This window comes from Somniosus microcephalus, chromosome 22 (assembly GCF_052327205.1).
Source record: "Somniosus microcephalus isolate GS21.2 chromosome 22, FLI_Smic_1.0, whole genome shotgun sequence".
In the NCBI taxonomy this organism is placed as follows: domain Eukaryota; kingdom Metazoa; phylum Chordata; class Chondrichthyes; order Squaliformes; family Somniosidae; genus Somniosus; species Somniosus microcephalus.
The window spans coordinates 43323809-43350338 of NC_141008.1; the positions used below are offsets into that span (position 1 = coordinate 43323809).

The 26530-nt window shown below is 41.7% G+C and overlaps 1 protein-coding gene across 3 annotated transcripts; it reads left to right on the top strand.

Annotated features, from left to right (window-relative positions):
* The first annotated feature begins 1656 nt into the window (after nucleotides 1-1656).
* Nucleotides 1657-25588, top strand: LOC147102222 (uncharacterized). 3 transcript variants are annotated; one of them, XM_085964535.1, is made up of 6 exons: nucleotides 1657-1876; nucleotides 10536-10631; nucleotides 16045-16157; nucleotides 16815-16938; nucleotides 22039-22211; nucleotides 22301-25588. In XM_085964535.1, the coding sequence occupies exons 1-6, from the start codon at nucleotides 1852-1854 to the stop codon at nucleotides 22370-22372; spliced, it is 603 nt and encodes a 200-aa protein (XP_085820661.1). In that variant the 5' UTR covers nucleotides 1657-1851; the 3' UTR covers nucleotides 22373-25588. The 3 variants fall into 3 exon arrangements, with proteins under 3 accessions (XP_085820661.1, XP_085820660.1, XP_085820662.1); XM_085964534.1 differs by lacking the exon at nucleotides 1657-1876 and adding an exon at nucleotides 1883-2131; XM_085964536.1 differs by lacking the exons at nucleotides 1657-1876; nucleotides 10536-10631 and adding an exon at nucleotides 1883-2131.
* Nucleotides 25589-26530: the final 942 nt, after the last annotated feature.

Consider the following 26530-nt stretch of genomic DNA (forward strand, 5'->3'; position numbering starts at 1 on the left):
GTTTGTTCAATTTTAGTTGTTCCTAGTGTGAAATTTATTCTGGGTCCCTGATGTCTGGATCTTTGCTGGAACACAAGGACTTTGGTTTTTTGGGGGTTTATTGTCAGGGCCCAGGTCTGACAGAATGACTCCAGCAGATCCAGGTTCTGCTGTAGACCCCCCTTAGTTGGTGACAGCAGAACCAGGTCATCTGCATAGAGGAGGAATTTAACCTTGGATTCATATAGGGTGAGGCCGGGTGCTGTAGATTGTTCAAGTAGTTTTGCCAATTCATTTATGTAAATATTAAAGAGTGTCGGTGAGATGGGCGAGCCCTGCGTCACACCACGCCCCTGTGGGAAGTATTTTGTTTGTTTGTCTCCAATTTTAACTGCACATTTATTGTTTGTATACATTGATTTAATTACATCATATGTTTTTCCCCCTACACCAATTTCAATAAGTTTCAAGAATAGACCGTCGTGCCAGATGGAATCGAAGGCCTTCTGGAAATCTATAAAGCAGGCAAAAATTTTGCTTTTGTTTTGATGAACATGTTTGTCAATTAGGGTCTGTAGGGTGAAGATATGATCTGATGTTCTATAGTTTGGTAGGAATCCAATTTGGCTTTTACTCAAGACATTGTGCTCCTCAAGGATGTTTATAAGTCTTTTGTTTATGATACTACAGAAAACCTTCCCCAGGTTACTGTTTACACAGATGCCTCGATAGTTATTTGGGTCAATTTTGTCCCCACTTTTGTATATGGGCGTTATGAGTCCTTTGTTCCAGATATCAGGGAAGTAACCGACACTCAGAACCAAGTTGAAGAGTTTCAGTATAGCCAATTTCATTTTATCGTCCGTGTGTTTAATCATCTTGCTTAGGATGCCGTCTGCCCCGCAAGCTTTTCCTGGTCGCAGGTCCTTGAGTTTTTCAATTAGCTCTTTTTCAGATATTATGGGGTCTATCGGGTTTTGGTTATCTTTTATGGCAAATTTGAGCTTTTCCAGTCTTTCGCATATTTGGTATTGCTCTGGGCTTAGTGTGTTTTTCTGGTATAATTTTTAAAAATGGTTTTCCCATGTGTCTCTGTTTTGAATGGCCAATTCGTCGTGTTGTTTTTGTGTAATGTATTCCAGTTGTCCCAGAAACAGTCACCCAACCTGTCCAAATCGTACTGGAGTTTCACGACATCCTCCTCACAGCTTACCCTCCCACCCAGCTTTGTGTCGTCTGCAAATTTGGAGATATTACATCCAATTCCCTCGTCCAGATCATTAATATATATTGTGAACAGCTGGGGGCCTAGGACCGATCCTTGCGGTACCCCACTAGTCACTGCCTGCCACTCGGAAAACGACCCATTTATTCCAACTCTTTGCTTTCTGTCCGCCAACCAGTTCTCTATCCAAGTCAATACCTTGCCCCCAATCCCATTTCGGGTCAAATGTTGACTCTATTTTCTCTCCACGGATGTTGCCTGGCCTGCTGAGTTTTTCCAGCATTTTCTGTTGTTATTCTGCCAACAAACCACCTGAAATGGTTACATTGGCGTTGAAACGATAGAAAAGCTGCTCTCAAGCTGCAGTACATTTATGGACAGCCACGACGTGTAAGCTTCCACAGGTGATGCCAGTGAAATCTGCCCAGACAGAGGAAGTGACGGTTCTGCCCAGCAACAGCCAGGGAGGAATATGAGAGCAGATGCTCCTCCTCCCTCTTTAGGAATCAAATGATTAATTAAAGAACACGCTAGAATGCAAACGTCAACGCAACAACTCAGGATGGACTGAGCCGCCAGAGAGCTCAAATCCGCTGGGGGCTGGGATTTTGGAGGAGGCGGCTCCGACCATCTGCACCGCCCCCTAAATGTGCTCCATGTTTATTTGCTTTGGTAATATTCCGGTGAAACGCGACACCCACAGGTTGCGAGGGACAGTGACACTCGGATGCATTGTCTGGGTCAGGAATTGCTGAAGATTTAGCGGGCAGTCGCAAGTGAACTGCGGTTTAATTGAAATAAATGGTCAGGTGATTGGGTGGGGGGAGGATTCGGATCTGAAACCAATAAATGTTAATGTTGTCGGTCGTAGTGTACGCAGCTACAAGATGGGTTTGAGAGTTTTGCTTTATGTGCCCAACATTATCGGTAAGTGGCTTTTCCGGATTTTACGATAAGTTTTGATTTTATCATTTAAAAAAAAAGTGTAATAATGTGTGGAGGTGATGCTTGGCGAGTTCTGACCCTGATTTGGAGCATGTGATTGATGCACTGTGTCTGGGGTGGTAAGGAGGGGGGATTTATATGTTCTGCATTCGTATCTCATCTGCACCTTTTTTTGTTGCTTTCTTGCTCGGATTTTGAAATCTCCTCCCCCTCTCCGCCCTGAGATGCGCTTAGAAACGTGGCCATGTGTTTTTACTGATGTGCTATTGAACAGAGCTTGCAAAAGGTCACCGTGTTTGGAAGAGCACCTTTTTTCTTGGCCTATGTATTTGTAGTCTGTCTGAAGACGAGCTGTTTGTTTAAGTGATGTATTGACATGCTGCTACTTCTTGCGAAGTTGAACTTCAGGAGTGTAGGGGGGTTAAAACAGAAGGTTAGAAAGAATTTTGCGAATGCAGGAATTTGGATGAGGAGAAAAAATATTAAGCATTAAGATGAATGTTTGAAAAAATGTAAAACATTTTTGATATCAAGCAAAATACATGATTATGTATTGGATTCTCTTTTATAGAAAATTTGTGTTCAAGCACCTTTTTTAAAATAGCTTAGTCATTGTTGGGTAGCATCTGTTTAAATAGGAAACATCTGTTCACAAAATATTCTCTGTACTATTAATAAAAAGGAAAGCTAGTTTGGAAACATAAAACACAAGTAAAAATTAAAGTATGTGGGGAGAGAGTTGTCAGTAGAATTCTATTTTCTATTTTTTTACCTTTTTTAGTTCCAGTTCCCTCCTTTTGCTAGATTATGATTTTAGAGGCACTAGCAACTCAATTTCTTGAGCTGTGAGCCTAGATAGTGAATGATGATGATGGGCTATTCTGCCACAGTGTGCATTACAGCTGAGCTCAATATTCACACACGTGCACTTTCCTGCAGAAGTCTGGTAGGGGATCCCTGGCAAATTTCCACCCCCCCCCCCCCCCTCCTCGGGTACCAACTTAGTACAATCTTACTACTTTAGATGGTCTCCTAGCTGAGAGTAGTTAATTAAAAAAAAAAAAAAAGTGTGATTTGAATCTGGGACCTTCTGCTCTGTGTTGCTACATTTTACCAAGAAAGCTATAATTGGGCTCTATATTATGTGCTTAAGAGAAAGAAGGAAGTGCAAACGTTGTATGTTTTAATGGTCTCTTAATCCATTAAATTTCATAAAGATTGTGTAGTGTTCTTCCCCCCCCCCCCCCCCCCCCCCCCCCAAAAAAAAAAAAAATTCCAGAGTGTTTCTATAACTTTATACTACATATAAGGATGATGTGTGACTTGGAGGGCAACTTGCAAGTGATGGTGTTCCCATGATATTCTTGTCCTTCTCCGTGGTGGAGGTCACAGAGCTAGGAGGTGCAGTGAGTGAAGCAAGTGTAGTGAGTTATTACAGTGCATCCTGTAGATAGTGTATATACTGCAGCTAGTGCACTGAGGTTAAAAATAAGCCCCAGCTGGAGTATTATGGCCAATTCTGGGCACCACACTTTAGGAAGGATGTCAAGGTCTTGGAGATGGTGCAGAGGAGATTTACTGGAATGGTACCAGGGATAAAAGACTTCAGTTCCATGGGGGGATTAGAGAAACTGGGATTGTTCTCCTTTAGAGCAGAGAAGGTTAAGGGGCATTTGATAGAGGTGCTCAAAATCATGAGAAACTGTTTCTCATTACAAAAAAGGGTCGGTAACCAGAGGGGACAGATTTAAGGTAATTGGCAAAAGAATCAGATGTAACATGAGAAAAAAAAATTTATGCAGTGAGTTGTTATGATCTGGAATGCACTGCCTCATAGGGTGGTAAACAGATTCAGTAATAACTTTCAAAAGGGTGTTGGATAGATACTTGAAGGGGGGAAATTTGCAGGGCTATGGAGGAAGAGCAGGGGAGTGGGACTAAATGGATAGCTTCCTCAAAGATCTGGCACAGACACAGTGGGCCGAATGGTCTCCTGTGCTGTATTATTCTATGAAGTTCGAAATCAAGTTCAGTGGCAGGGATGCTGATCAAGTGAACAACTTTGTTCTGGATAGTGTTGAGCTTTTTGTATGTTTTTGTGGCTTCACGCGTCCAGGCGAGTGGCGAGTATTCCATCACACACTCTTGATTTGAGTGTTGTAGATGGTGAAGAGGCTTTGAGGTGTCAGGAGTTCAGCCATTTATTGCAGAACATCCAGCTTCACCCTGTTACTGTAGCTATGTTGATATGTCTGGTTCAATTAGCTTCTGGTTAATAGTTGCCATCAAGATATTGAAGGTGGGCTACATGGCTATGGTAGTGCTGCAGAAGATTGGCAAGATGGTTGGTCTTTCTCTAGTTGGTGCTGGTCATTACCTGGCACTTGTGTGGTGGAAATATTACCTGCCACTTGTCAGCTCAACCCTGGATATTGTTCAGGTCCTGCTGCTGGTTGTTATGGGCTTCAGTATTGGAGGGGTTGTGATGGGACTGAACACTGGTATCATCAGTAAACCGCCCTACTCCTCAACTAAATAATGGAGGAAAGGTCATTGATGAAGTAGCTGAAGATGGTTCAGCTGAGGACACTGCCGTGAGTAAGTGCAGTAATATCCTGGGGCTGTAATAATTGACCTATGACGATCACAACCATCTTCCTGTGTGTCAAGTATTATTCCAACCATTGGAAGGTTTTTTCCCTTGACCCCCTGTGACCTCACTTTTTTTAAGCTAGGGCTCGTTGGTGCCATATTTGGTAGAAAGTTGGCTTGTGTTGTGAACATGTGCCACGAGTGAGAGTCCCCATTTAAATGTTGGAGCTCTGGCGGAATGGAGTGCATTCTTGTCAGCTGTTGTTGTGCTCCACTTCTCCAGCACTGTGACACAAGATAATTATGGATGACGAAGGCCATTTAAACCCATCTTAATTCAACCATTCAGAGAGATACTAATCACCCCCCCCCCCCCCCCCCCCTTCACTGTAGCATTCAGTTGTTGCTTAAATTATTCAAGGGTTTTTGCCTCCACTACTCTATCTGATAGTTTATTCCACACATGGGGTCATTCTGCGTGAAGATTTTCCTGGCATCCTATATATCAAATCGCTAGTATGAATTTGGTTTCAGCACTGCAGTTTTATTACCATTTTTCAAGGGTGAATGATGGAGCATGTACTGCTTTGATCTGTTGATTTTTGCAGCTGTGAATGTTGGCATTCAGTTGCCTGTGTTCTGTCTCCCTCTGAATTATAGCCCATCCTCTGTTTGGCCATTGATAGGTTGGCTTGGAGACTGAGCTCAACTATTTAGGGAGTTACTGGCAGCACGGACTTGCAGTAAAACGAACAGATTCAAATGATCTATGTTCTTGGGAGTCACCGATTTGGTCACTGCAGGTCCCCTGAGTTTAGGCAATTTGAATCTGCTGATTTTAATGGACATGTACACACGTTGCAGCTGCCAGCACTGTCCTTCTTTGTTGTATAGCAGGTTACTGCCTTGTGGTTCTAGCTCCTATGAAAATTACTTGTTTCATTATTGCCTCATTTTGTTTCACTTCTCTTTCCCACCCCTTTTTAAGTAGGATCGAGACTGTTAAAGAGGACGTTAAATGGGCATTTGGGGCAGGGATGGAGTTTGACACCTGTCCAGGAGCTCTCCAAGTTCTCATTATTCTCTCTCGTTCATTATTGTCTGTTCCTGTTTATTCTTTTCCTCCCCCCTCCCCACCCCTTGTGATGTTTTCTACATGCTATATAAATGCTTGGTGCTGGTGGAGAAGCCAGCACTGCCGGTCTAGGTGGAGTTCTCATTACATTATTTATAGAGGAACAGTTTAATCTTTCAGTATCATTTCTTCCTTTTGGTTGAAACTTTACACCTTTTTTATAATTAGAATTTTCATTTAATCATAGACTTCACACACCTAGCAACCATAACTGACAAAATGAAGCAAATATACTTAACAGCAACAACTTGTATTTTATATAGCATCCTTAACGTAGCAAAATGTCCCAAGGTGCTTCACTGGAGCGTTATCGAACAAAATTTGACACCGAGCCACATAAGGAGAAATTAGGGCAGATGAGCAAAAGCTTGGTCACAGAGTTAGGTGTTGAGGTTGAGTGGAGAGGTTTTGGGCAGGAATTCTAGAGCTTGTGGCCTAGGCAGCTAAAGGTAAGACCACCAATGGTGGAGCGATTTAAAGTCGGGGATGCACACGAGGCCAGAATTGGAGGAGTGCAGAGATCTTGGAGGGTTGTAGGGCTGGAGGAGGTTAGAGATGGGGCGGGGTGAGGCCATGGACGGATTTGAAAACAAGAATGAGAATTTTAAAATTGAAGTGTTGCCAGACCGAGAGCCAATGTAGGTTAGCGAGCACAGGGGTGATGGGTGAACGGGACTTGGTGCGAATTAGGATACTGGCAAAAGATTTTGGATGAGCTTAAGTTTATGTAGGATGGAAGATGAGAGGCCGGCCAGGAGAGCATTGGAATAATCATGTCTAGAGGTAACAAAAGGCATGGATGAGGGTTTCAGTGACAGATAAGCTGAGGCAAGGGCGGAGTCGGGAGATGTTTTTTATCCGTTCCTGGGATGTGGGCGTCGCTGGCAAGGCCATCATTTATTGCCCATGAGAAGGTGGTGGTGGTGAGCCGCCGCCGCCTTGAACCACTGCAGTCCGTGTGGTGAAGGTTCTCCCATAGTGCAGTTAGGGAAGGAGTTCCAGGATTTTGACCCAGTGACTATGAAGGAACGGTGATATATTTCCAAGTCGGAATGGTGTGTGACTTGGAGGGGAACTTGGAGGTGGTGGTGTTCCCATGCGCCTACTGCCCTTGTCCTTCTAGATGGTAGAGGTTGCGGGTTTGGGAGGTGCTATCGAAGAAGGTGGTGGAAGTAGGCGGTTTTGGTGATGGAGCGGATATGTGGTCGGAAGCTCATCTCAGGGTCAAATACAACCGCAAGGTTGTGAATGGTCTGGTTTAGCCTCAGACAGTTGCCAGGGAGAGGGATGGAGATGGTGGCTTGGGGATGGAGTTTGTGATAGGGTCCAAAGAAAATGGCTTCGGTCTTCCCAATATTGAGTTGGAAGGAAATTTCTGCTCATCCAGTCCTGGATGCCGGACAAGCAGTGTGACAAATCCGAGGCGGTGGATGGGTCAAGAGAGGTGGTGGTGAGGTACAGCTGGGTGTCGTCAGCATACATGTGGAACCTGACATGTTTTCGGATGTTGTTGCTGAGGGGCAGCATGTAGACGAGAAATAGGGGGAGGTGAACCGTAGTTCCTTGGGGGACTCCAGCGGTAATGGTGCAGGAGCGGGAAGAGAAGCCATTGCAGGTGATTCTCTGGCTATGACTGGATAGATAAGAATGGAACCAGACCAGGGCAGTCCCATCCAGCTGGGTGAAGGATGAGGGGCATTGGAGGAGGATGATGTAGACAGGTCAAGAAGGATGAGGAGGGATAGTTTACCTTGGTCAGTCACAAAAGATGTAATTTGTAGCTTTGATAAGGGCCATTTCAGTACTGTGCCATGGGTGGAAAGCTGATTGAAGGATTCAAACATGGAGTTGCAGGGAAGATGGGCCTGAATTTGGGAGACCACACATTCAAACTATAGACCAGTTAGCCTAACATCTGTCGTTGGGAAAATGCTGGAGTCCTTCATTAAGGAAGCAGCAGCAGGGCATTTGGAAAATCATAATGCAGTCAAGCAGAGTCAGCATGGTTTTATGAAAGGGAAATCATGTTTAACAAATTTGCTGGAGTTCTTTGTCCACCCTGCTCGTTACCTTCTCAAAGGTGAGCCAGTGGGTGTGGTGTATTTGGATTTCCAGAAGGCATTCGATAAGGTGCCACATAAAAGGTTACTGCATAAGATAAGACCTCATGGAGTTGGGGGTTAATACATTAGCATAGATAGAGAATTGGCTAACTAACAGAAAGCAGAGAGTCGGGATAAATGGGTCATTTTCCAGTTGGCAAATGGTAACCAGTGGGGTGCCACAGGGATCGGTGCTGGGCCTCCGCTATTTACAATCTACATTAATGACTTGGATGAAGGGACCGAGTGTAATGTAGCCAAGTTTGCGGATGATACAAAGATGGGTGGGAAAGCAAGTTGTGCAGAGGACTCAAAGAACCTGCAAAGGGATATAGACAGGCTAAGTGAGTGGGCAAACATTTGGTAGATGGAGTATAATGTGGGAAAGTGTGAGGTTATACACTTTGGCAGGAAAAATAAAAAAGCAAATTATTATTTAAATGGAGATTACAAAATGCTACAGTTCAGAGGGCGGTCCTTGTGCATGAAACACAAAAAGTTAGCATGCAGGTACAGCAAGTAATCAAAAAGGCAAATGAAATGTTGGCCTTTATTGCAAGGGGGGGTTAGAGTATAAAAGTAGGGAAGTCCTGCTACAACTGTACAGGGTATTGGTAAGACCACACCTTGAGTACTGCGTACAGTTTTGGTCTCCTTATTTAAGGAAGGATATACAGGTTGAGTGTCCAAAATCCGGAGAACTGGAATGTTCCAGAATCCGGACTCCGGGACAATTGGTGGCAGGGTCGTCTGGAATCCTTAAAATGTTCCGGACACCCTGAGGGAGGCTTACCAAAAACCGGAAATAGGAAAACCGCCTCGGTCCCGAGGTTGCCGGATTCGGGACGCTCAACCTGTACTTGCATTGAAGGTAGTTCAGAGACGATTCACTAGGTTAATTCCAGAGATGAGGGGGTTGACTTATGAAGTAAGGTTGAGCAGGTTGGACCTATACTCATTGGAATTTAGAAGAGTGAGAGGTAATCTTATTGAAACATCTAAGATACTGAGGGGGCTTGACAAGGTAGATGCAGAGAGGATGTTTCCCCTCGCGGGGAAATCTAGAACTCTGGGGCATAGTTTTAGAATAAAGGGTTGCCCTTTTAGAACTGAGATGAGGAGGAATTTCTTCTGAGGGTTGTAAATCTGTGGAATTCTCTGCCCCAGAGAGCTGTGGAGGCTGGGTCATTTAAGTACATTTAAGGTGGAGATACAGATTTTTGCAAGATAAGGGAGTGAAGGGTTATGGGGAGTGGGCAGGGAAGTGGCTTTGAGCCCAAGATCAGCCATGATCTTATTGAATGGCGGAGCAGGCTTGAGGGGCCAAGTGACCTATTCCTGCTCCTATTTCTTATGTTCAAGGACTGGACTTGGGAGAGGAAAGGGAGGTTGGAGATGGGCAGTAGTTTGCAGGGACAGAGGGGTCAAGGGTTGGTTTTTGAGGAGAGGGGTGATGACGGCAGATTTGTAGGGGTGGGTGACAGTACCCGAGGAGGGGGAACCATTAACAATATCGGCTAATATGGGGGCCAGGAAGGGAAGTTGAGTGGTCAGCAGTTTGGAATAGGGTCGAGGGAGCAGGAGGTGGGTCTCGTGGACAAGATGACTTACCTTTCCATACTATGTTAATCACAGAATCACAGAAACCCCACAGTGCAGATAGAGGCCATTTCTTTTACGCTATTTATTAAGAATCTGCTGAACTATGAATGTTTAAGAGTCAAAGATATTGTGAGATGTCTCCCAAATATGTAAAATTTCCATTTTTTTCCCCCCTAGGTGTAGGAGTAGGTGTAATATCAAAGCTATTGTTCTTGCATGATGCAGCGACATACTTGCATAGTAGTCTATCTTAGTTGTTACTTGAGCTGGAAAGTGGGTGCAGGAAGAAGAAACTGACTAGATCAGGGAATTAATTCCCGAACTACTTTTATGTAAATAATACTGTGTGAAAGAGAACTGGACAATGTACTGTAGTTAGTTCGATCATCACCCTTTCATTTCTGGGACCTACTTTTAAATGCAGTTCAGATTGATGGGATCAAAGTCTCCTCATTCTGCTGACTTTAAGGGTCCCAAGTGAAGTGAGTTGAGCAGTCTCCATCTGGTTCCCATGTGTAGGGCTGTACTGTGCAAACTTGCCTGTGATTCTGCACTATAATTGTACTAAATTTGCAATGTTATTTGGAAAACTAAGAATTTAGGTGACTGTGGGAAATAGGCATACTCCATTGAGGTTCTGATAGTGTAGAGGGAGCTTTAACCTGCAACACACTCCTGCTGCTTTAAGCTGAGTACTGCTACTGCATTAACTTACAGACCTTTAAAGGAAAGATAAGTGAAAAATAGCTACGGTTAGAAAATAGCTTTCAGTTTGAAGGAAAACGTATACTGTTCCAAAACAAACTTGAATGAAGTGTTCAGGTAAAATATATTTTGCTTTGCCCTATTCTGAAAGGTTAACAAGTTATAACTAATTTCTGTAAGTGTAGAATCTGTGTTATGTGTAAATTTGAGACTTACTTTATTTTAACTAAATCCAAACTGTTGTTTTCAGGTTATATAAGGATACTCCTACTGCTGGTTAGCTGGTGGACTTTCAATTATCCTGCAGTGTTTATTCCCTGCTATCTGATTTCCATTATTCTTGATGGTGAGTGTGCATCTTGAAATGTTGATCCAAAAGAAAGGCTTGCATTTATATAGCGCCTTTCACGGCTACCGGACTACCCAAAGCGCTTTACAGTCAATTAAGTACATTTTTGAAGTGCAGTCACTGTTGCAATGTAGGAAACGCGGCAGCTAACTTGCGCACAGCAAGGTCCCACAAACAGCAATGCGATAACGACCAGATTTTTTGTGATGTTGATTGAGGGATAAATATCGGCCAGGACACTGGGGAGAACCCCCTGCTCTTCTTCGAATAGTGCCATGGGATCTTTTACGTCCACCTGAGAGAGCAGGCGGGGCTTTGGTTTAACGTCTCATCTGAAAGACGGGACCTCTGACAGTGCAGCACTCCCTCAGCACTGCACTGGAGTGTTGGCCTAGACTTTGTACTCAAGTCTCTGGAGTGGGACTTGAACCCACAACCTTCGGACTCGGAGGCGAGGGTGCTACCCACTAAGCCACGGCTGACACTCTCAGAAAAAGTTTTAAAATAACCTGAATGTCTGTCTGGCTGATGCTGGTTCCCATCTTGGGGGTTGTAGCTCACAGGTGTTACTCGTTCTCTGAATCATTGCATTTTGCATCTGTTAGTTTCATGTTCATAATGCATAAACTTCCCTTTTGTGTTTTATAAAAAATAAAGCTTCCCTTTTTGTGGTTTAAAAAAGCACATCCAGATTGAGAGGCAAACCACCACCTAAGATAATTATTTTGAAAAAAACCCACCTTTTTCTTTTTTTATTTTAAAGGAACTTCCTTTTTTTAGTTTTCAGTGGATTTAGCCAAGAAATTCACCCAAGCAATCTGTTTTTATTACTAAAGTTGCCATCTGTTAATCTTGTGAATTTCAAATATTTTACTTTATAAAAAGGTATAATTGGTATGCATAGGGCAGTGTGTCCACACTTCTTCGATTTACATTTTCCCCTTTCACTCCTATTCTGTCACCGACCGCTTGGAGGATGGGTTGAAGTTAAGGCTGACTCCAGCATCTTGGTGACTGTTTATCCCCCACTTAACCTGGTTCACGAGCCACACTTGATATTGGTTGGATCACACTTCCCTCTCGAGACCTTTTTGAGCAGAGCTCCAGGCTACTTAATCACACTTGCAGTACCTACTCGTAAACTCTATCCAGTTACATTCTACAGATAACTCCTCCATAGTCCTAGAAACACATGAACAATTGTGTTTCAGGGAGAATTTGATCATATGTGCATGCTCTTGTTATGTTCAATTGTATGCATAAATAGATATTTATCTAGGTTTTTTCAAGCAACTATTTGATATGACTTTTACTGGGAGTCCATTCCAAATATCGCCTATCCTTTCAAATGAGGGGACATCTTATAATCTCTAATGCCACATGAAACTTGTGAATTTTGTACTTGTACTCTAATTCTACCATCACACTTTAAGCTGCTTATATCTTTCAATATTACACAGAGCTAAATTTGGTCTTTTCTCCAAGAAAAGCGAGTAAAAGCTCCCTTGAGTCAGTGAAACCCAATCCAATTCTGTTTGTCTCTTTTTATAACTTGGAACTCTAAATCCAGAATCATCATAGTTGCTCTTCTCTGAACTCTCGCCAACACATCAATGCCCCTTTGAAGGTAAAGTGCCCAAATCTGCGCACAATATTCTAAATTGCCTCGCATTTCAAGGTTTTTTTTTCCACAGAAAGGATTTGGAAGAGAGTCCCATTTAAATGTTGGGCTTGAAAGCAAAGTGTATTCGCACAAGTTTAAAATAAGCACCGAAACGAACAGTGGTTTAAATGCTAATGCACTAGGCATTGATGTTATTTCCCAAAAGCTTAAAAATAATAAGCAATAAGTTAGCCAGTCTTGGTAATAGATAAACACTTCACGGGCATAGCATTGGGAGGACCCTTGTCCTGGGCACTTGGGGTTGACTGGCGTAGTCCGTCCCTGCTGGTTATTAACGGAAATAAAAATAGGGACAGAAATACACACTGGCAGCCAGGCTTTAAAATATAAAGCTGTGAGGGAAAGCTTTTTGCATGGCTCAGAAGATTAGAATGAAGGAGGGTAGTTAGAAGTTATCTCATTTAAGTCAAGCAAGATGACCCTCTGACTTGGGGAACTAAAATGTGTTCAGCATTTTGTATTATGTACTGATTTAATTGTGAGTCTGATCTTAGCGGTTGTTCTGTGTTTATTTGATGTCTGCGAAATAAAGCTGCTTAACAATTCGTCTCTTACCAAGTGTTTTCTCGGTTCACCTTCAAAAGAGAGGCACTGATTGGGGGCACGTACAAAAGACACGAATATCCAGTTTAGTCCACAAGGAGGTCCTACTGTTAAACCCCTGGGTTATGCTATCGTATAGTTAGATATTGGGCAGTACAGGCACACCCGACTGCAAGATGCACAGACTGCCTGAGGGAGTGACCAACACCACTGTACCTGAGAAGATATCTAAGGCAATATCTGAATTTGTAACATGTGGCCTCACTAATTAATTATATGTGGATCCCAGGTAATAAAATCCTGTTAAACTTACATTCATTGACTACTTTCAGTTAATAGTCAATAATCCGATCCCAATTCTTCCTTTCCACTTTAATGGGCACTCATGTGCATATAATAAAAGCAAAGACTTGCATTTTTATAGCGCTTTTCATGACCACCAGACGTCTCAAAGTGCTTTACAGCCAATGAAGCACTTTTTGAAGTGTAGTCACTGTTGTAATGTAGGAAATGCCACAGCCAATTTGCACACGGCAAGCTCCCACAAACAGCAATGTGATAATAACCAGATGATCTGTTTTCGTGATGTTGATTGAGGGATAAATATTGGCCAGGACACCAGGGATAACTGCCCTGCTCTTCTTCGAAATAGTGCCATGGGATCTTTTACGTCCAGCTGAGAGCAGACGTCTCATCCGAAAGACAGCACCACTGACAGTGCAGCATTCCCTCAGTACTGCACTAGAGTGTCAGCCTAGATTTGTGTGCTCCAGTCCCTGGAGTGGGACTTGAACCCACGACCTTCTGACTCCGAGGCGAGAGTGCTACCCACTGATCCACAGTTGACTCCTTCCATCTGCAAATAATCAAATGTTGATGTGATATATCGTTCGTTTTGTATTTTTAGATCTATAAGGATATAATTTTTCACTAATTATAGGTAAAATTCTTCACAAAACTACCAGCTGAGAACAGGATCAGGCTACCTGAGGAACAGGCCAGGTTTTTGATCTGGTAATTAATCATATAAGGGGCAAGTGATACAGTCGCTGGCAGTGAGGCGAGATGTAAACATTTGTTCGTCAGATGTTTTTGTTGAGTGACATTTCTGTATCAAAGGGTTGTTCAGGCTTCGATAAATATGGAAGCTGTCATCTGTTTTGGAACTTGCTCAAACCAACAGTATGCCAGGTTACTGCGGTGAGACAGAATACCTCAAGTGCAGTGGTGTACAATTACATAAAACCACATCAAACAACTCTGTTTAAAGTATTAAGAATCTCAATTACTAATTTTATTGGACTCTGTAAACAGTCTACTGTATTGATGCAAGTCCCTTTCATTAGTCACATAGGCTGGTGCAATCAGTTTTTCAATATTTTTAGATTCTCCCTCTGTGTAGTAAATGAACCATGTGAATAGCAATTGACCCAGGACAGGGACTGTCCTGTGGAACTGCCCTAGTTACTAGCCCCAAAATAGAATGTTTCTCATTGATCAGTTTTAATCCTGTTAGTAAATTTGCTATTAATTCAAACTTTCTGAAAATCCAAGTAAATTACATTAAGTGGGTAGTGATTGTTTACTAATTTATTTACATTGTTAAAGAATTCCAGAAGTTTTGTGAGGCATAGCTTGCCATTTTTTAAATGTATGCTGACTATTCATTGTTTTAATTTTGGGTGCTTAGGGACATGGGAACAGGAGTAGGTCATTCAGCCCCTCGAGCCTGAAGCCATCAATTACGTCATGGCTGATCTGTATTTAACTCCGTCTACCCGTGTTGCTTCTGTAACCCTTCATACCCTTGCCTAACAAATCTACTAATCTCCGTTTTTGAAATTTTCAACTTCCCAGATGTTGGGAAGCATCTGGTATCTGCTTGCTGACTCCACTGAAATCACAGGAGTGAATCAACATGTCACCAATTGTGATGTAGCACATTGGTTTAATGCACTGTGCCCATATCTGTGGAGACTGGCTGGTGATAATAAATAGAACAAGAGTAAGCACCTAAAATTAATTTGCTGAACTTTGCGTTTTCAGCAGCTTTGCGGCCCAACTTGTCCAGTGAAGCTGGAGACTAAAGCTCATGTTATGTAAGATAGGTTCTATTCAGTCAGCATATGGGCCTGCAGTGATTCAGAATGTAAGCAGGAACCTGATAAATTAGTGATACACAGACATTTAGGAAATCATGTGGTATGGTCCCTCTAGAAATTTGCAAAGCCTTCTTGCTCTACTCGTGTAGAAAATACATAACCAAAGAAGCTGGAAGGAAGGCTCCAGTTAATGAGTACACAAGAGCTGCTACAGAAGCAGCTGAATTGTAGCACATACTACCTTGGAATTATCGTCAAAGGCAAGAGGACTGATTGTAGTGATGATTTACTGGTTTCTGTGAAAACTTAATCTCTCTCCCAGTGGGATGTTCTCTCTCAAAGGATGAACTTTCATTCCCTGAGAAATACATTTTGTTCTGTCCTAGAGTGGCTTGGCATAAAGGACAGGTGAGAGTGATCAACTGTTTCCTCAGAGTATTTTTAAGGGGAAAGAGATTCTGTACAATCTCCGTGTGACTGGTGATGAGAACCCAATTCTCCGTGGCGTTCTGACCGATGGAAATTCTGGAGCTACGTTTTTTGATGCTGCAGCTTAATGGACCTTATTGAGAGAGTTGAAGGCTTTCACTCGGTCTGAACGCTTCAGAAGTTCCCTTCAGTGAAGTGGTCAGACAGTACATTAATGTCCCCTTTTGTGCCAGACAGTACACTTTCATTTTATCACTGATTAACAATCAGGTTCCATTGGCAGGGATTTTACTTTGTCATTGAATATATCAACAGATGGCAAGTGGTCAAAGCTGCATGATGCACAGCTGAATTTTAGAGAAAACCCAGGAAATGTGTGTATTAGTAAATGTGATCAGAGATTTATAGATTCCATGCTGAGTACTGTATAAGGTAGCAAACCCATCATGCACTAAAATGCTAGTGTATAAGCTTTATGCTGAGTATAATCCTACCAACACTGACATTACTTTAGACTACACTGTGTACAAGTTTGGCCATCTAATGTAACAGTTATTAAATTGCACTTGTATTAAGTTTCTTCCATTCTGAGGTGTATTTTTTTTCCCCCATGATTATAATATATCCACTTATAAAATGTTTCAAATTACAGGGTTTGATGGGTTTGCAGCTCGCAAATTAAATCAGATATCTGAATTTGGAGCCTGGTTTGATGTTGCTATCGACAACTTGGGGCGTAACATGTTATGGAGCTTACTCTTTGAGGTAAGCGCACGACTGACTGAGCTGTGAAAGTGACATTACTGAACACATTTGAGCACTTTTCAAATATGCCTAGGTAAAAAAGAAAAGTAAGAAATGCGCAAGGTAAAGCCGTGGAGAATATACAGCATTAGATTGTCAGGATCAGGTCCGTGAATGGAAGCTATAATTATGAGGAGGGACTTGAGATACTAGGACTAGTTCCATTGCAGCAGAGAAAACTAAGGAGATTTAATAGAGATTGTAAAATTATGAAGGGTTTTTCTAGCATGAATCGGGAAAGGCTAATAATTCTGGTTGGGGAGTCAGTGATGAAGCACCATCGATTTAATATCCTCACCTAAAGAGCGAGAGAGGTTAGAGGAAATTTCTTTGTGCAGAGGATTGTTAGATCATTGACTGCTTTGCCACAAGGAATAGTTGAGGCAGAGACCATTGCTTCTTTGAAGGAAAAAGTAGGCAAACATTTGAAGCAGATGAAGATGGGCTATGGGAGAGAATAAGGTAATGGGATTAGTTTTCAACTGATCTAGGAAAGAGCTGCTATAGATACGATGAGATGAATGGCCTCCTTCTGTGCTGTAAACTTCTATGGTATGAATGAAAGGTGATTGCAAATAAACTTCTTATTTCAATGCCAAATTTTTATATATTTTCCAGTGGGGACATTTGATCGGTAGCTTAGAATGGTGTGTTTTTGTCTGTGCACACAATTCCATGGGAGCAGACTGGAAGAACAAGTTTGGCAGTGGTCCTTGGTGGGTTCAGAAAACCATGGCAAATGGTATGAAAATCTTGATTTAATTTGAAAAAAATAATAAATGGTTGTATTAGAAATTATACTAGTGGAAAATTGTAAGTTTCGATTGGCTCTCAAGCGCTGTAAAAATTTGATTAGGGTTGTTTCAAATAGGAACTTCAGGCGTGGTCTTCTGGGATCAAAGTGAAAGACTTTAAGAAGGCCAATGGAATGTTGGCTTTCATTGAAACATAGAAACATAGAGATAGGAACAGGAGTAGGCCATTCGGCCCTTCGAGCCTGCTCCGCCATTCAATGAGATCATGGCTGATTGGGACTCTACTCATTGGAGTTCAGAAGAATGAGAGGCGATCTTATTGAAACATATAAGATTGTGAAGGGGTTGGATCGGGTGGATGCGGGGAGGATGTTCCCGAGGATGGGTGAAACTAGAACTAGGGGGCATAGTCTTAGAATAAGGGGCTGCTCTTTCAAAACTGAGATGAGGAGGAACTACTTCACTCAGAGGGTGGTAGGTCCATGGAATATACTGCCCCAAAAAGCTGTAGAAGCTACATCATTACATAAATTTAAAACAGAAATAGACAGTTTCCTAGAAGTAAAGGGAATTAAAGGTTACGGGGAGCGGGCAGGAATTTGGACACGAGTCTAGGTTCGGATCGGTCATGGCCCTGTGGGTAGCGGAGCGGGCCCAGGGGCCGTGTAGCCTGATCCTGCTCCTATTTCGGGTGTCTAATTCGGTTAGATTCAGGAGATGGTTCTGTGATAGTGGATTGGCGGTTAGGATCAGATCAGCCATGATCTTATTGAATGGCGGAGCAGGCTCGAGGGGCCGATTGGCCTACTCCTATTTCTTAGGTTTTTAGTAACATAAGAACATAACTGAAAAGAACGGCGAGCATTTGGGCCTTTTGTTAAGGAGTTCATATATTTTTGTACAATTAATATTTGTGCTGTTTTAATATCTTGTTGGATCTTTTTTGCTTCTGTATATTGTTTCAGCGGAGTAGCTTGGCTTGTCTGATCTGTTATTTCCACCTTTTGGGAGAACACCTATTTTTCCATTGAGTGATGTATCACAATTAGGGGTTCATTGTTAAATCTGGGCATGCAAACCCAGCCTATACATTTTATAAGGCACTGTCTGTTTATAGAAAGTGTAGTCATGAACTGGAGAGTGTATTGGGGGAATATTCAAACTAACAGATGTCTGTGACTTGGAATACTTTTATCAGACCACCTGGGTTTCCCGGTACTCTTTTTTCTAGCTTGAGTTGACAGTGTTGCTATTTTCAAACCTAACACAGATGTTCTCTTCATATTTTGGCAAAAGTGTTATTCCAGTCATTGCAGGATTATTTTGTTTAAAGTAAGGAATGGTTTGAAAGTATTCCCGATGCAAGTGTGTACAAATAGCATTTGTGAATTTCACTGACAATGCCCCTGAATTAAGTGCAATAAAAAGGCCTGTGTTGTAGCGACAGCGTGACCAAGTGAGAGAACCCCAAATTTCTATACTGCCAGCTTTTTCTACCTGCACACAAGTCATCCAAGCTATGCACCTACTGTACTACCTTCTAGGCATCTGCCAATGCTGATCTCCAGCTGCCTAGCAAGACATACCCAGTAGTGAGACAGGAATACATCTTTCCCTCTGAATTTTCTTTGCCATGATGAGGGCAGGTGGGGGAAGAACAAAGTACTTTGGTGTGCAATCACAACCTCACCACAACAGTATGGTTGAGAGCTATGGTGGAGATGCAAGTTGTAGGGGGTTTCTCTTGCTTGCTCTGGTCTCCTGCCAGGCTTCTTGCAATAATTTACCCGTGAGTGGTTCGCCCCTACGGTCCTAGACCTTGGACTTGGGTGCAGGGAGCTGTAGTGCAGAAAAACTCAATAGACCAGGTCGAATAGCACAAAATGGATGCCTTTATTGAACAGTTTGCAGCATTATAAAATACATGTCATATGCACAGATTAAAGCAACTACAAGCATGCACACATCTATAAACTTAACTCTATAGAAATGGGGAACACACGGCACATCATAAAAGGGGTAACACATTACAATTCCCCTTAACCCCCTCCCCTAGACCTAACTAAGTTTCGATTTGAGGGACTCGGGATCATGCTCACCACTTTAAGAATTGCGAAAAAGGCTTTGCAGCCTTTCGACACAGCTTTCTGTCGTCACATGGGTTTGGAAGCTTCTGGCGCAGCTTGTTTTCCTCTTGGTTCTCCTGCGATGAGCGCTCGCCGATGTGATGTTGACGAACTGGGGTACCGGGCCCTGGGTGTCTTCCTGGGTCGTCGATGATCTCCCGATGACTCTTTATACAGTCATCATTGTCCTTCTGAGAACTGGGGTACCTGGGCCCTGAGTGTCTTCTTCTCCGGCCTGGGTCGTCGATGATCTCCCAACAAAAGTACCCGGGCCTCCCTCGTCGTCTTTCCGTCGTGGCCGGGCCTTGCCTGACCGAGCTGGCTTCTAAGCCGAAATCTTCTTGTCGTGGCCGGGCCTTGCCTGGCCGAACACCGAACACTGTCCGAACCGAAGTGCTGCTTGGTTCCGATGGAGTCTGTCCCGAAGCGTACCGGTGGAGAACTCACTGATGGACTTTACTTAATCCAGTTATACCCTTTTGGAACATTCTTATCTCCTGCCAAATCATAGTCCTGTCTTTGTAATAATTTTGGCGGGCAGAACTCTCTGCAGGGGTGTTTTGTCTTCATAACAGGAGTCGGTGATAGCTGAACTGGCCTTCCTGGGCCGATAATGTCTTTGCTTTGTTACCGTAACTTGGTTTGTATATTGATCGGTCTGGAGATTGCCCTGGATGGCTGTTAAATGGCTTCTCTTTGTACAGTGTAATGGGCTTAAGCGTTCGTTCAATTGTCCGCCCATTTCTTGATGGGTCTCATCCTGCCACCCAAATCTGTCCTGTACTTGTAATATGTATGCTCAGTTCCATGAGTTTCGGCTTCCCGAAACTGGTTTTCGCGGGCTTTTAATGTCCTCAATCCACAAGCCTGTCTGGCTTGCAGTAACAGAAATTCAAATGGGCCCAGAAGCTGGTCACGAGGTCTGGTGGCCATTTTGTGTGCCCTTTTATCAAAGGTTTCTCTGTAAAAGCTTTTTGGTCAATAAAGCTGTTTAATTAACCCTACTTTCCTACGTGATTATTTAATGAAAATTTCGCGAATCTTACAAAGTTCAATTCCCTCAACTCTCTAGTTCCTCAATTTATCAGGGAGTTGTTGGAAGTCAGTGACTGGTGGCTGAACACTGAGGTCTAGAAGGAGGTGAAAGTGCAAGTGTACATGAGCAGTGAGACTTGAACATGTTGGGCTGGAATTAGTTGAAAAAATAACAGTGTTTGTATTAATCTGCAAATTGGCCAGCAACTTGTGGTGAGGAAGAGATGGCCCATGCCAGCCACCCTTCTGCAACAGATGCCCAAGACCTGCTGCAACAAGTCTCTGTCCCCTATTGGACGGACTGTCTGGCAGAGGCCAAGGTCCCTGCCTCCCCTATGCAAAGGAGCTCTGGGTCAGTGGGGCAACTCTCTGATGGACAGAAGTCCTGCTCCTGTGGAACGCCACCTTTAATCAATGGGCAGCAGGGTAGAAACCTAGGCCAATATTTTTGACCATAATTCTAGAAGACAAGTGGGGTCTGCCATGAATTCCATTGAAAGGTTATTAATTTAAAACACTACAGATGGAGTTTGTTTTCCTCCACAAATTATCATTTTAGAAGGTAGTCAAAACCTATAAATTGCACACTTCTCTTTAAAGTGTGAAGCTCTGTGACTCAATAGTTCCTACCAAATTGTAAAAAATATTTAAAAAGTAGTTCTGCATTTTGCAGTAAAATCCATGGGCAACTTTCCTGTTGCGGTGCGGTCTTCCTCACTTTTAGGAATGACAGTTTTTAATGATGATTGGAGGACGACATAGTTGTGCAACACGTTGGCATGCCAGCACACTGTTGCATGGAAGGGCCCCACACGTTCATGCCCCCTCTTGGCCCTGCTGTATTTGGGAAGCACTGAGTGGAGGCCAGAGAAAATCTAAGCAGCAGTCACTGGGACATTTCCACACACGCAGTGCCAGTTAACTGAAGAACAGCAGTGCTGGTTGGCTTGGAATAGATCCAGTCAAAGAAATCTGGTGCAGGTCGACTTCAGGACAGGGCTTTAAAAAAACCTAATTAAAATGTTATTCCCCGATTGGCTGATACTTTACAAACTTTCAGTAGGTTTTGTTCAAAATAGTGGCTATAAATATATTTTACTGAAATGGGCATTTATTGAAATAACAGGACACAGTTTTGGCAAAAATAGAACTTGTGTTTTTGCATCTCTGCATGATACCAATGTTTACATTGTGTGATAAAGCACTTAAAATACCCAAATACCGTAATTCTTTCAAAATGCTTAATAGCATTTACTGGTGCAGCTAATCTAATATGGGTCTTATTGCCAAGTTAATCTAAATATGACATTTAAAGTGCAAACAAGAAAAGACAGAATTATAAATGAAACAGGAAAAAAAACCTGGCAACACGTTCCCAGGTAGAACACAGCCTACATATTCACAATGACAAACAGCAAAAGTGAAATTCGAACTTTTATAAATATATTGAGTGGTAAAGGGGAATTCAGGCTGATTAAACACGGATGCAGGCAAAACTATAATGGATGAATCAGAAAATGGCCGACTTGTCATATGTATTTCATATCCATTTTCACTGGAGCAAGAGTACAAAATACCAATGGTACAAGGGAACCTTAAAATAATTCAAGGGGAGGAACTTAATAAATTTAAAAATGGTAATGGAGAAAATAATGGGACCTCTCCCACCCAGTGTAAATGGGGAGTTTGCCCCTTCACTTTTACCTCCTACCCCATTTTCCCGGTGAGAATTTATTACAGCTGATTGATCTTGATTGACATTTACTGAATCTCCAGGAGAGCAAAGCTCTCTTACTCTAGTTATTGGGTCAAAAATGTTATAGGTCTTTGATAATCTACATTGGATCTTTAAGGTCAGTTTATAAAATACTGTTTGTACTTTACTGTAATAATGCTATGGCTAAATGTGCAATATCCTACCTACAGGTTTTAAGACTCCTGTAGGAGCATTTGCCATCATGGGATTACATGTACTTCCCATTTGGCTGTATGGGTACTACAATCCAGTTCTAACAGCAACCTTTCTGCTGCCTTTCACCCTGCAATGGCTTGCAACGGCACTCCTTATTGCGGGAAGGCTTCTATGTATGGCTGTGGAGGTAAGAAGAAAAAAGGTGTTTAAAAAAAAAAAAAAAAAAAAAATACTGTTTCAGAGCAAATAATTGAAAGATTTCTGTTTTCATTTTAGTTCTGGTGTATCTGGATTCATATTCTGTACCTTGTACGAAGTGACCAAGAAACCAAAGGAGTAATGGACTGATTGTAAATGCACTGAAGGCAGTTTGGGTTGTTCAGGAACATGATTTGTTAATTCAACACTTACTAAAGCAGGTGTTCCTGGTTAAGTAAGGTAAACGGGATCCTCCAACACAGTGAAGTATAAATCAAGATTTAAGTTCTGACTGAAGTAGGTTGTGTGATGTTTACATTGGGGGGCCTTTGGGAGAATGTTTCCCCATTTTTGCAGGGGTGGGGAAAGAAAAGGTCATTAAAATTCTTGTTCTGGTATTTTTTTTCTATCTTAAATCATTTTTTCATGACCACCAACAAATCACATTTGTGGATGTTATTTTTCAAAGAAAGGGATTTTCTGTGTTTTCACTTGAAACTTTCATAGGCTATTTGCTTTTTTTGTTAATGGTTTAAAAAGCCTTAGTTATGGGTTAATTAATGTACACTTCTAAGGATACACCATCCTGTTATTGAAATCCATTGTAATTTGAGTTTAATCAATGCAATGAACTCTAGACATGTGGAGAGAGGAAGAAGTCCTTTTAATGCAAACTCCCTGCCTTCCATTTATATATTGTGTGTGTATATATAAAAAAAAATAATTTAGGGTGCAGTTATGCTGCCACTTTCACCTTTGATGTAAATTGGCTTTGTGTCCATTGATATGAAAGTAGCAATATAATTACTCCTGAGCACTCCAGACCAAACTCAGACCACCTCTAATACCTAGTTACACACTGTTACTTCACAACGGATACAGGGCAACCCCAGATTGGTGCAAAACTATGTGATGCTGCATTTACACTACAACTTTAGCATCCTGTGTCGCAATTTTGCTTTGAACTGACCCTAAAGCTGTAGTCTAAATTCAGAAGCCAGGCCTAACCTGCCTGTTTCAAAGTGGCACAAGACCGCTTCAAAATAATACAACTGTACAGTTAAAGCAGCCTAAGATGTCCAAACTGTCCACTGAGGCACCTGGGGCCTTTATAAACTTATTTTTGTCTTTTTGATTATTACTACAGTAGCTGATCTAGCTTGCTCTCCTGAAATTTAAAAAAATAGCCATCCGGGAGCAGTGCCCTGATACACTGAGCCCAGTGTGGCACAATCAGTAGAACTTGTGTCTGCTGAGCAATGTACAGATGGCAGTTTCCAACTGGTAGGTGCAGTGTACCCTTAATGAAGTCCATTTCTGCTGCTTTGAGTCTCTACAGTAAACAGAAATGGCTCAGTTGCTGAGGGCCACAGCTGCTGCCAATGAGTGACTCAATGGGAAATGATCTTGATTGGTATCCTTTCCTCTACTGGATGCCAAGTGGGAGGTAGCTGAGCTAGGATTAGCTGAATATTACAACGCACTTGACTGGTGCTTAAACAGAGCCCAACTGGGAAAATTAATACATGCTGGTTTGCATTATTTACCGTAGTTGCTCATCAACATCAGCTGTGGGCCGTCAGTGAAGTATCTTGCCGCCTAGTAGGGATGGCAGAAACCTTAAATTGTTGGGAGGAATTGGATTACACAAAAAAAACTCATCTTTTAGTTCTCTGTTATTGCTGATGGTTGTTGAGTTTACAGACCAGGAACAGCAGAGAAATAGCAAATATCCTACAAGGCAGGAGTTAACATTGAGAAAGTACTCTCCCCTAAATTGAACTTTACCTTTGTCTAAAATGGAAATAGAATCATTTTTAGATATGCCCATTTGATAATATTGTATTCATTTTCTGGGAGAGGTTGACTCAATTTTCTCAGACCAGCAAGCACCTGAACTTCAATCTTACCTGAGAGTGAATAGAAACAGTAGGGCACATATCCTACAGTGCACCAGGCCTCAGGTTTTTAAAAAAAAACAATTTATAGTTTAAACTAAAATAGAAATAGTCTCTAGCTTAAGGAGCAGAGTTGGCCAGCATGCCCAGCTGTTACCCACCACTGCCAAATCTTGCACAATTAATGGTCACTTGGTAAAATTTGAGTGAAGGGAGAAATGTGCCTCAAAACCCTCAGGAGAAATAATTGGTACAGAATCTTAAAAGCTACAGTAGAAATGTTTACATTGCAATGTTCAAATGTTTACACAAAGTTAAAAAGCTTGTTTAGTTTTTACATATTGAAGGCTAAGCTGTGAAATGCTGCAAAAAGGAATTGAGACTGTTGCCTACATTCAGGAGAGTTAACTTACAGGTTTCCACAAAAGAAACCTCAACAGTTTTCTGAATTTGTAGTTGCCAATTGTAGATTGTTATTTGTTGCATGCTTTTGTGATCGGCAAATTAAATTGTCAACAAGTTTCCTTACACTTTTATGTTTGTGATTCACCTTAAAACAATTGCATCTCCAGTCCTGTTCACTAAGTGGAAGAGATCTTTTCTTTTAAAAAAAAAGTAATCGCAAAAAAAAAGCTGCATTTTATCGTAATAGTGCAGTGAGTTTACAGGTTGGATTTCTCATTCCACTCAATTACCAGCTTTAGCTGTGCTGCTCAGAGATTGCTCAGTAAAGTATCTTCCTGCAAAAAGGAAAATCAAAGGAGTATCTTCTCCAGCTATTATGCACTCTTAGAAACTAGCAGAAGAGGGCATTGGTGCTATTCTAGGAACTAGCGGAAGAGGGCATTGGTGCTATTCTAGGAACAAGCTATGTTCTGAAAAGTTGTGATCTAGAAGTACATACTTTTGTAATGTGGGGAGAGAATATTCACACCCTTGATTTAAGGGTGAATATTCTTCTCCCATTTAAAAAAAAAAAACAACTTGTTTTTGTTTTCAAATCTCTAACTTTTAGAAAACCTTATTGCATATACAACTTGATAAATATTTTTGCTTTCAAGATAAATGCAGTCATTTTGAATCGCTGGTTAGAAAGTTTCCTTCAATGTGTTTGTATTTCTTTCTGTAAACTTTTCTTTTGCTCCAGTTTATATTCTTCACCTCGCACCATAGACTGCAGGCTTCTGGCACAAAATCACTGCCTAGAACCTACTATTTGGGCACTTGCAGGATGTGGTCTTGTATCAATGTAAAGCCAACAAATTAAAACGTTATTATACTGGATAGAATGTTAAAACTGGTTTTATGTTGCTTGAAACCTCCTGGAAAAACTTAGTTATTTGTAAAACTATTTCAAACTTGGCAGTTGTGAATTTTTCAAGTATTATGTAAGAACAATTAACATGACAGTCTAACAGCTGAAATAAATGGTGTCACATCTGAAGGTTCAGATAACCAATGTTAAACACCTCTGATAATGTGTACCCCTCATTGCCAGCTTGTAATGCCTCTGGTGTGACTGTTTGGATATAAATGGCACTTTACTGCAATGCAGTGATTATAAAAGACTTAACACTTTGATCTCAAATCTTGGAGGGATTCCAAAGAGCAGGATTTGTTCTTGAAAAATCAATTACAAATGATTAAACAAACATTGGGATGTGGCTAGAAGCAGGGGAGCTGAATTAAGAAATGCACTGTGAAGCCGTGCATATTATTCAGTTATGCTAATTAAGCTCCCTTGCACAACTATTCTTCCAACCCACCCTCCTCATCACAGTAATGCCACAGTTGACACAAATGACAGGAAGAAAAATGCAAATACTACAGAATGATGTACCTCACTATAATTCATTGTTTTTATTTGAAACTGGTCCTGCTCATGACTCTTTTAATACTAAAATAGTGCTTTTGTCCAAACTTGTTAATGTACAATAGATGGCTTATCACAGAAGGTAATTGATTGAAAAGCACAATTTCAGCTTCACTAGCTTGCAATGAATTGCTTGTATAAACTCTTCCAAACTGCAAAACATGAAATAATTGTTCAGTCACATGAAGGAAAGTCGATTTTCAGTGCTTATAATCACAATTGAGGCTTGGGCCAATTAATCAGGGCAACAGCAGGAAAAGTGAGCATGAGTGGGACTGTACGCCAATGAAAACTCCAATTTACATAAAATATTTTCAGGTATTAATTTCTGGTGAGGCAGAGTGGTTAACAATATGTAGTGTAGGCCTTTGGCATATGGAGCAATCAGATAGATTTGGATTATCTCTGGCTTTGGGGGAAGGATCACAATTCCGACAAGACTTCTGCAGATAAAACAATGATTGTGAACTGAACTAACCTTGAATTTCCAGTTCTTGATCTGCGCTTCCACTTTACAATTACTGTACAATGCTATTT

What these genes read in the sequence shown, in the direction of transcription:
- LOC147102222 (XM_085964534.1), top strand. Translation starts at nt 2,092, where the DNA reads ATGGGTTTGAGAGTTTTGCTTTATGTGCCCAACATTATCG. An exon ending in GATTTCCATTATTCTTGATG is followed by an intron (nt 10,632 to 16,044) that starts GTGAGTGTGCAT and finishes TTCAAATTACAG; the next exon opens with GGTTTGATGGGTTTGCAGCT. An exon ending in TTCTATGTATGGCTGTGGAG is followed by an intron (nt 22,212 to 22,300) that starts GTAAGAAGAAAA and finishes TTTTCATTTTAG; the next exon opens with TTCTGGTGTATCTGGATTCA.